Source organism: Littorina saxatilis, linkage group LG7 (genome assembly GCF_037325665.1).
Source record: "Littorina saxatilis isolate snail1 linkage group LG7, US_GU_Lsax_2.0, whole genome shotgun sequence".
NCBI lineage: Eukaryota > Metazoa > Mollusca > Gastropoda > Littorinimorpha > Littorinidae > Littorina > Littorina saxatilis.
Genome location: NC_090251.1, coordinates 29,817,789 through 29,827,788, shown reverse-complemented (window position 1 = coordinate 29,827,788; position 10,000 = coordinate 29,817,789). Strand labels below are relative to the sequence as shown.

At 39.5% G+C, this 10,000-nt stretch overlaps 2 protein-coding genes and 1 long non-coding RNA gene across 4 annotated transcripts in view; 2 read left to right on the top strand and 1 right to left on the bottom strand.

Moving 5' to 3' along the window:
• Positions 1-3,265, top strand: part of LOC138971119 (uncharacterized) — a 14,505-nt gene extending 11,240 nt beyond the window's left edge. Inside the window, exon 3 of the long non-coding RNA XR_011457171.1 lies at positions 3,024-3,265. This is a non-coding gene — a long non-coding RNA (uncharacterized lncRNA). The remainder of the gene's footprint in view (positions 1-3,023) is intronic.
• Positions 1-10,000, bottom strand: part of LOC138971134 (cilia- and flagella-associated protein 44-like) — a 236,935-nt gene that overhangs the window by 131,942 nt on the left and 94,993 nt on the right. The window contains exon 23 of one of the 2 annotated variants that reach the window (XM_070343764.1): positions 4,879-5,040. The exons of the other annotated variant lie outside the window; for it this stretch is intronic. Coding sequence (XP_070199865.1) covers positions 4,879-5,040 — 162 coding nt within the window. The remainder of the gene's footprint in view (positions 1-4,878; positions 5,041-10,000) is intronic. 2 annotated transcript variants of the gene reach the window in all.
• LOC138971118 (uncharacterized) overlaps positions 8,914-10,000 on the top strand; it is a 1,967-nt gene continuing 880 nt past the window's right edge. The window contains exons 1-2 of the mRNA XM_070343745.1: positions 8,914-9,016; positions 9,716-10,000. The exon at positions 9,716-10,000 is cut by the window's right edge and continues 880 nt beyond it. Of these exons, the coding sequence (XP_070199846.1) occupies positions 9,725-10,000 (276 nt within the window). The 5' untranslated portion in view covers positions 8,914-9,016; positions 9,716-9,724. The remainder of the gene's footprint in view (positions 9,017-9,715) is intronic.

Below are 10,000 nucleotides of genomic sequence, written 5' to 3'. Positions count from 1 at the left end.
TGTGTGTGTGTGTGTGTTTGTGATTACTGGGGTGGGCGGGTGGTGGAGGGGGGGGGGGGGTGGTATTGGATCTGGGGGAGGGAAGGGGGGGGGGGGGGTCGGCAGGGGGTATCGGTGCACTAAAGGCACCAAGTGTTTGGGTGTATGTGTTTGTATTGCGATTCAGAGAAAACTACTATACAGATTTTTATGAAACTCTGCACACAGTACCCACACTTCTCCCTACCGCCTGACCTACTGGGCTCCCAAATGAATGTTTTTATCAATTTTTGTCAGTCAAGATATGGGGGTGGGGGTGGTGCGGGTATAATTGTGGAGTAAGCAATAAGAAAACACCTTATGGTTTTCTTAGGTATTGCAACGGTATATAGTGAAGTTAGCTGTGTTCAAATTTGTTTATGATCTGTCGAGCCAATTTTGTGTTACAACGTTTTTGAGTGATAATTGTATGTGTACGCTCTCGCCAATCCTGGATAATTTTCGGCATGCACATTGATAAGTACCGTATTATAATAAAGTGATACTCTCCATTCTTTTATCTACACAAAGTAATGTTTTATTTATCTTTTCTAAAGATAAAAATGTCAGTTAGGATGACGTTACGAATTACAGTGTTTTCTGTAAGGTCATATGTGTCCACCCGGTACCCCCCAAAACTGACAAAACTCTTATAAAAAAAAATGAATAAGAAAACAAAGTTTTTTGTCTGTCTGCAGTTGTGGACATATAGCTTAGAGAAACATGTGCTCAAAATGTGTAATGGATTTCACGTGCGACTTTTTGTTCTTTCTTGTGTTGAGGTGGGGGGGGGGGGGGGGGGGGTGGGCGTATGCCCCTTGATCAGTCTCGGGCGCTCTGCGACCTCGATTTACACTCTTGAATTCTAAAAACACCCCCCTTACAAACTAACTGATCTACCCTGGTGTATATATATATATATATATATATATATATATATGTGTGTGTGTGTGTGTGTGTGTGTGTGTGTGTGTGTGTGTGTGTGTCTCTGTGTGTGTGTGTGTGGTGTGCGATTCATAGAAATTTACTGGATAGATCTTCATGAAACTTTGCACACAAATGTTCCGACCCCCAACCCTTCACCCTGATTCAAACTCATGTATCACAAGTCCAGCGCTCTACCAACTGACCAACAGCACTCCCAAATTATTTCTTTTTTTATCATTTTTGTCAGTCAAGATATGGGGGTGGGGTTGGTACGGGAATAATTGTGAAGCAGACAATAATAATAATAATAATAATAATATAATAATAATAATAAAGTGTATTTATATTGCGCCTATCCCTTACAAAAAACAAAAATATTTGGCTCTAAGCGCATTACAACATGTGAAGGACTTGGTACAATCAAGTCTGACAAGTACAACAGCACAATATACAGTCGGTCTCTTAGGTAAAAGCAGCTTCGACAGTTAAACACTTCTACTAAAAGATCCTCTAACAATTTACAAACATAGTTAAAGAACATCGAGTTAATAGGAATTAAAAAAAAAGGTTCTTATAATAAAACTATCTAGCGAACGACGAAGAAGAAGAAGAATAAAACTATCAATGTCAATGTATAACAAGTCATTCAACGTAAATGGCCAAAGAACAACAATAAAACAATGGTGATAAAACAGTTATACTCAATGGCTAATAACGAGGCAGAGTTAAATAGTATCGACACAAGATTAAAACAAAACATATTTCTGGAGACGAATTAACAACAATAAAGCAATGGTGATAAAACAGTTTTACTCAATGGCTAATAGCGAGGCAGAATTAAATAGTATCGACACAAGATTTAAACTAAACATATTCCTGGAGACGCATTTAATAATTATACATGTATCAAATAATCAATGTACAAAATACAGCCCTCGCAAGCAACCCGCCCCCAGCCGTATATAGTTATTGACTGTGTACTTATTCTTATCGCTATGAGGGGTTGGTTTGCTTGTGTGTGTGTGTGTGTGTGTGTGTGTGTGTGTGTGTGTGTGTGTGTGTGTGTGTGTGTGTGTGTGTTTGTTTACAGGTATTGTATCTGTATACAGTGAACTTAGCTGTGTTCAAGTTTAGTTATGTTCTGACGAGCGAATTTTTTTTAAATACGTTTTTACTACTAAAGGAGTGATATTTTTATGTGTACGCCCTCGAGAAACCTCGATCATTTTCTGAAAATGCACGTTGATAAGTACCGTTTTATGATAAAGTTATACTCTCCATTCATTTATCTACACAAACTAATGTTTCATTTATTATTTGTAGAGCTAAATATGTCAGTTGGGATCATGTTAAGAATCGCAGTGTTTTTCGCAAAATCGTACTTGACAACCCCCAGTAAAAAAATTCTAAAAAAAAGTTAATACGTCAACCTCTTTTTTCCTTTGCACAGATGTGTCCATATTGCTTAGAGGAACCTGTGCACAAAATGTGTAATGTTTCTTTCACGCGATTTGAACACACAAATAACCCCTTAAGAATCGCAGTGTTTTTCGCAAAATCGTACTTGACAACCCCCGGTAAAAAAATTATAAAAAACAAATTAATACGTCGACCCCCTTTTTTCTTTGCACAGATGTGTCCATATTGCTTAGAGGAACCTGTGCACAAAATGTGTAATGTTTCTCACACGCGAATTTTTTTTAAATACGTTTTTACTACTAAAGGAGTGATAATTTGATGTGTACGCCCTCGATAAACCTCGATCATTTTCTGAAAATGCACGTTGATAAGTACCGTTTTATGATAAAGTTATACTCTCCATTCATTTATATACACAAACTAATGTCTCATTTATTATTTGTAGAGCTAAATATGTCAGTTGGGATCATGTTAAAAATCGCAGTGTTTTTCGCAAAATCGTACTTGACAACCCCCAGTAAAAAAATTCTAAAAAAAAAGTTAATACGTCGACCCCCTTTTTTCTTTGCACAGATGTGTCCATATTGCTTAGAGGAACCTGTGCACAAAATGTGTAATGTTTCTGACGAGCGATTTGAACACACAAGTAACCCCTTAAGCTTTATTGTTGTATATCCGGCACATTTTGTTGTCAGTTGTTCTTTCGGATTTTTCAAAGTATGGTGTTTGTTTTTGCATGACCTGAATATTGTTGATCACAATAAAATTGATATAATTATACATTTTTTGGTGTTTTTTTTTTTAATTATATGTGTGATTGTCAAATACGTATTCAACACCTCGTCAAATTCAAGGTTGTTACAACGTTTTCACATTTACGCAGGATCTCTCCTTCTCTCTCTCTCTCTCTCTCTCTCTCTCTCTCTGTCTCTCTCTCTCTGTCTCTCTGTCTCTGTCTGTCTGTCTGTCTCTCTCTCTCTCTCTTTCTTATTCCCTTTTTTCTGTCCACAAACCTTTTCTGTCACCAATATAAATGTGTGTACATGTATATTGTATGTACGTGCCAAGGTATATTAAAAAAAAAATTTAAATAAAAAAAAAAAATAATTATAAAAAAAATTATAAAAAAATTATTATTTCTTTATATTTTTTTTATTTATTTCTTTTTAAACAACTCCTTATACATGCTTGTCAAGCTATAATTAGTACAACATATGATCATTCAATATGACTGCATCATTAACAAATTTGTGTCACGATGATGTGCACGTAATGAGACGGGTATACCCCCTATCAGATACCTGTATTTTGTAAGGAAACGTATTTCTTGCTTTTTCGTTTCTTGCAAACTGTCATTCTGATAACAAAGAACCTTTGAATCAATAATTCAACTCAAATTAGTCAAGTTTTATTTTTGGGCCTTATTCCCACTTTTGTTAACCAGTTTTGGAGAATGACTCAACTGCGAAGGTATGCAAAAGCTTTTTTGGGGTTGTTTTGCAGTTGTGCTGATTGAAAAAGTTGCTGTCAGGTCTTTATCTCACGTTTATCCCGCTGTAACAGCTCGAGATAGGCAATTTGCAACTTATAACGAAAATGAGATGGGCAAATTGTTGAGAAATCAAAACAGTTTTGTGCATTTTTCTCAAAACAGTAAAAAATGACATGGGCTTTTATTTTCTGAGCGTGACGATTTGTGGCCTAGTAGCTCCGCTGTTAGAGCACTGGGCTTGTGATTGTCAGGTCACGGGTTCGAATCCAGGCATGACAGACGCGGGTCAATTTTATGCGCAGACTAAGAGACAGAATTCATTCTCCGCCATCGTGTCATCGCTGTGGCACGAACGACTGTGGTCATTCTGCCAGAAGTTCAAGTTGCTGATTACATACAAACGCGCACACGCCTGGGTAGCGCGACTCTTGTTGCTGCTAGCTTTCCACTGGGAGGAAGCGACCCGAGTTTCCAAGCAATGGGATACAAAAAGTAATGAAAGAAACACAAAAACATGAACATATTTCCAACCTACCAATAGACAAAGAAAGTCGTGAAAGATTCCCGAACGTTTTTCGCTGTTTGAGGTCCATTTTTGGGGTATTTTATGTGTTTAACCAGCGACACTACCTCGACAGATATGGAATATGAACTCTTGTTCGTTTTTGGTTCAGACCCTTTGAACTTATAAACAACAGTTAAAAGACACATTGTAAACATGCGCATGTTTTATTGCGAGTCAACATTCAGCTGAGTCTTCTATTTTTTTCATGTGTCTCCTACTTATTTGTCGTTGTCAAAAATTAAAGGTTCCGATAACTTCATTTTCTGTTTTTTTATCCTGAATTTTGGAACGTAAGCAGTTTGGTTTTGGATTTTTGAAAATAAAACTGTTTACACCCAAGATAAACTGTTACAAAATATGTGCGGAAGGTAAGTTCGCGCTGCAAAATAATGATATCTTTTTATTACACATTTCCCGGCTTTTTTTCTTCTCTCTCACGATAATAATGATCCATTACCTGGAAGGCTGTGAATTCTTGAAGCGCCTTGGTGTACGTGACCTCAGTGGATTGGCGCTTCTTGACGCAGTTGTCCAGCTCCTTGAGGACGCCGTCCCGGAGACGCTTCACCTCCGTCACCACCTCGTCCAGGTCCAGTCGGTGTTCTCGCAGTGCCACCACCTGAAATCACCGCGTTAGCTGAAACATCTATCTACTGACCTTTAACTGATGATTGGGTAGCTCAGGCGGGTTCGAATCAAAGCCGAGATGGACACGCGTCAACTTTATGTGCAGACTCAGAGACGGTATCCATGTCCCACCCCCGTGTCACCACAGTGGAACGAAAAAGGCGTCGGTCATTTTGCCATAAAGTGCAGGTGGCTGGTTTCACCTAAACACGCTTACAACTGGGTATTTCATCTGAAGTCGGGGTAACACCCGAGAACATGCCCCTAATGATCACAATAATAATAATAATAATGGCTTTGCCGTAAGGTCGTAAAACTGAAATTTCTCTCTTACTGAAGAGGAGCTACTGAGCTCAAAACTGAGAACAAGACAAACCACAGCGCGTTACCACCTGAAATCAGCATATTAGTTAGGACATCAATCTGCTGACAGACCTATTTTGGAGTAGTCCCATGGGAAGTCGTTATAGAGAGGTTCGACTATAGTGGGACATGCACATGTTGACGGAACTATTATCGAGGAGACACTACTGAGCTGGACACTAAAAACAGTACAGACCGCATTGCCACCGCATCCCCTACACAGAGCACATCACCAACTAGGAAGTTCGCGGAACCGTCACTCAGCATGTAAATCACGACAAAGACCTGCTGACCACTGTCAAGAAGAAGAAGTTGACATAACAAGAACAGGTGGGCTCACCAACTCCATCCCCAAGGGAACAGTGCGAGGGAAGAGGAGACAGGGAAGACAACAGAAACGACAATATAGCAGATTGTGGACCAGGGAAAACCTTGCCGCAACCCAGACAACTGAGGAGAAGGCAGAGTGTGAAGGAAATGTAACCGTTGAAGAGGCATCATTGGCACTTAAATTGATGAAAAATGGTTCCTCACCAGGCATGGACGGCCTTACCACAGAATGTATTACGTTTTTTTGGTCAAAGTTAAGAATTGTTATTGTTGATTCATTTAACAAATCATTTGAGAATGGAAGTCTGTCCTACACCCAAGTATCGGCGGTTATTACCCTGATCCACAAAGGGAAAGACTTATCAAAACACAGTTTATCAAACTGGAGACCAATTTCTTTGACAAACACAGACTATAAGATTTTAGCTAAATGTTTAGCAAATAGGTTATGCCCAGTTATTCAAAACATAGTACACGAAGATCAAGTTGGTTTTATTAAAGGTAGAAACGTCTCTCATACGCTGAGAACAACAGATGATGTTATTGAACATTTTAGATTACAAGAAAAACCTGGTTTGGTACTTGCTTTGGATTTCAAAAAAGCATTTGACAGCATATCGAAAGAGTTTATGTTATATGCCTTTAAGAGATACGGATTTGGAACAGATTTGTTACGTTGGGTAGAAGTATTGTTCAGTAGCACAAGGAGCTGCATTGGATACAACGGTTGGCTCTCAAGTGATTTTGAAGTCAGCTGTGGGGTGCGACAAGGTGGTCCTTTCTCACCACTAGCTTTTGTTATTGGAATTGAGCTGCTTGCAACCCGATTTCGAAAAGGTTCTGAAGTAAAAGGTTTGGAAATTGAAACTGACGATTCAGAAGAAATGCATATGTTTAAAAAGATTTTGAAGGCACTTCTGTATGCCGATGATGTTACCATGTTTTTGCGTGATAAAGATGACATTAAAGTTGTTTTGGGGATATTAGACGAGTTTACAATTATATCCGGTTTGAAGATAAATAGAGTAAAATCAGAAGCAATGTGGATTGGATCAAAACGGAATAGCAACGAGGGAGGATACGGATTAAGATGGGTTAAACAAATAAAGATTTTGGGAATATATTTTTGCAATACATCCAGTGCCTCCCTCGTGGATGAAAACTATAGCTATTCTGATGAACACGTGGGGGAATTCGGGGGCTGTGATTGGATGGTCTCTTCCGATCATCAAAGCATAATGCCACGGAAGTCGGCCATTTTACTCAATATCCAAAAGCATATTGTCAATAACAAAGACGCATGGTTCCGGTTTCTTCCACGTGTATAAAGTACACGCATACCTCGCCAGGTTTGTTTCTGTGACTAGTCGACAGACGATGCCATTTGCTTTGTGTGTGTTTTTGTTGTTGCTTACTGTACATGACATACATTACGTGTAAAATCCAGTTCTTTAACAGGCAACAAACCTTGCACATTTCCAGAAGCTGCAATCTGAAGCGACCTATCTGAGTATCTCTGATTCTAGCAGACGATCTCTCCAATGTTTAACACAAAATCAGCAAACTCTCCTGTCACATAGAACGTCCATTGTATAGTGCAATGTTGAAATGAAGTTACCGGTCTGAAACATTTAGTCGTTTCTTCTGAGACAATCCTTGTTCTCTTTATACCATCTACAGATTTACCGCAGTCTTCACCACGCGAATTCCCAACAGAAGTCAGACTTTGGAACATACAATATACGTAGGCAAGCATGATACGTCATGACGTCATATGATTCCTAGCATATTGACGTAATGCTAAACATCCGGTTATCTCGAGTTTTCTCCGTAATACATGTCCGTGGGTTTTTCAATGTTCGGTTATTTCCGTGGCTTCATGCGGAAAGGGAACCGTCGTCTGCAATCAACGACATGGACCATTCTGGTACTTGTTGCTGACAAAAACATGATTTTAACACAGAATTTAATGTCAGAATAGCAATATAAACGCTATTGTGTTTTCATCGTAGCAATTGGCCAGGGCATCGCAGAGAGTTTGCACGAGTGAATGCCCTTGGTACTCTCTAGCGCGCAAAAACAAGGGAGTCGCATTCGGTGTGACTGGTGAGTTCCGGTGCACACTTTTCCAACGCTTTGAAGCAGCCACAACCTTTGCGATCGGTCTCATTGTACAAGAAAATGGATACAACCCCGAAATTACGAGAATCACGGGGTGCACAGTACTGCTGCGTGTGCTCGAATTACAGAGGAAAAGTTGTTGATGGCCGAAAAATCTTGTTGCATCGTTTTCCGGCTGATCCGAAGATAGCGAGTGTGTGGAGAAAGCGAGTTTCCCTTGTACGAAAGGATTTCGTCCCAAATCCAAACCACCGGCTTTGTTCAGATCACTTTGTGGGACGCAGTGGGCTTACAAAGTTGGCAACAATACCCTCACTGTTTCTTTCAAGGGAAATCAAGACCTCTGTGGTAAGTTATGAGGATATTTTTTTCCGTTTCTGTCCCGCATTGCGGCATTCTCTTGCATGCTCACTGTCCCTCATTTGCTGATTTAGGATGGGTAGCATGTTATGAAAATATGAAGTTGCAAACTTCTAATTTTGGGATGGTGGGGGTGAAACAAAAATTAAATTGGAATGGCTCAAAAGTTAATGATACTCTCTTCGGTGTTTGTGAAATAATTCTTGTGGTCAACCTTTGCCGCTTTTTGCTGGAAGTAGTATCAGTGTTTGTGGAGTAGGCATGCAATCTCCCAAAGTAGTGTGTGTGTGGTTCATTCTGTCAAAATGTTTACAATTGTCAATGTTTGATATTGAATATTTATATGTTTTTGTTTTGTTTTTGTTTTTTAAAGGTTTGTGGTGCTGACCAGGATACTTTTCTGACGCCTGGATCAAGTTCAACATCTATCAACCGACGCAGTAGAAAACGGGTAAGTTTGAAGCTATCTAAAACTTTGTGTACATTATTTCTTAGAATAGGGGTGGGGCTTTTTGATAACATGTAGGCATTGATTATGAAAATGTGTCCAACATACTTGAAAGTTGGATATTAAAAAAGAAGAGGATAGACAATAAGTGAATAACTAACTTTAAGCTTAGTTATCTTCCTTTGTATTGCAAGTGTTAGAGAGATGTAATTGTTAGGATTTACATGTATTTTCTTCTGTTATATTTTACCAAAAAAATTCTTTTCTCCAGGAAAAACCTTGCAGCAGTGCGCAACAGGCTGATGACGTGGAGAATGTTGTCGTGACTGATGATCTGGCTGTAGAGGTAAGCAGGCTTGTAATATAGTTTTGTTTTATATCCAGGTTTCCCAATTGCTTCGTTTCCGGCCGATGCGCACAAAAAAATATTGGCGGTCTTGAAGTGTCGTCTGCGCAATGATCGCGGCGGCTTTCTTGACCGCCGAGGACGACCACGCACCTCGTGAGACGTCATTCGGTAGACCTCAATATGTGTGTTGTCGTTGTGGGGGGAGGAGGAGGTGGGGGTATTTTCTCTTCCTGTGGATTTCAGAACTAGTTAAGGGTCTTTGCTCCAGTACATATTTGGGAGTTTCAAAATTGAAGGGGGTTGGGCATGAGTAGGGAGTGTTGTCTTGAGTCACTAGAAAGTAGAATGGCTAAGTGTTGAATGAAGTTTAAGAAACAAATCCTTTGTTTCCTTTAAGTTTAAGCTTACTTCACACTGTCAGTTGAAAGTTTAATAGATTTACAGTATTTCTTGGTACGCTTAAAAGATAAGTCTTGTGCATAAAAAATTGTAGTACCGTAAAGTACCTTGTATACGCCCAGTATCGAGTAAACGCCCACGCCCTACTTTAGGTCAAATTCTGGTAGTTTACGGTAATAATATATAGTAGTAGGTTATGTTCAGTCACAGATACAAAGACCTATCATCTTGCATTTCTTTCTAAAGCCATTTGCCCGATTTAAGAAATAAGAAAAAATTGAATTCCTCTATTTTCAGGAGGACAACATGTCTCCAACCAGCCCTGGTCCCCATTTCATCGCCCATACTTCGCCTGCTGTGTCCTCTGTCCTACTTCACGACTACTTTGGCCCACTGACTACAGCTGATTTACCAGCCAGAGTAGCAGTCTCAACAAGTGTATGTGAGCTTGATATGGAAGACTGCTCTACTGCAAACATCTCAACCCAGACAAGTGTTGCAAGGCCCAGTATGAAGGAAGCAGGAGTCAACACAGTGTATCAAAGGTCTTCAGATAAGTCTGTGCAGACAAACATTGAGCAT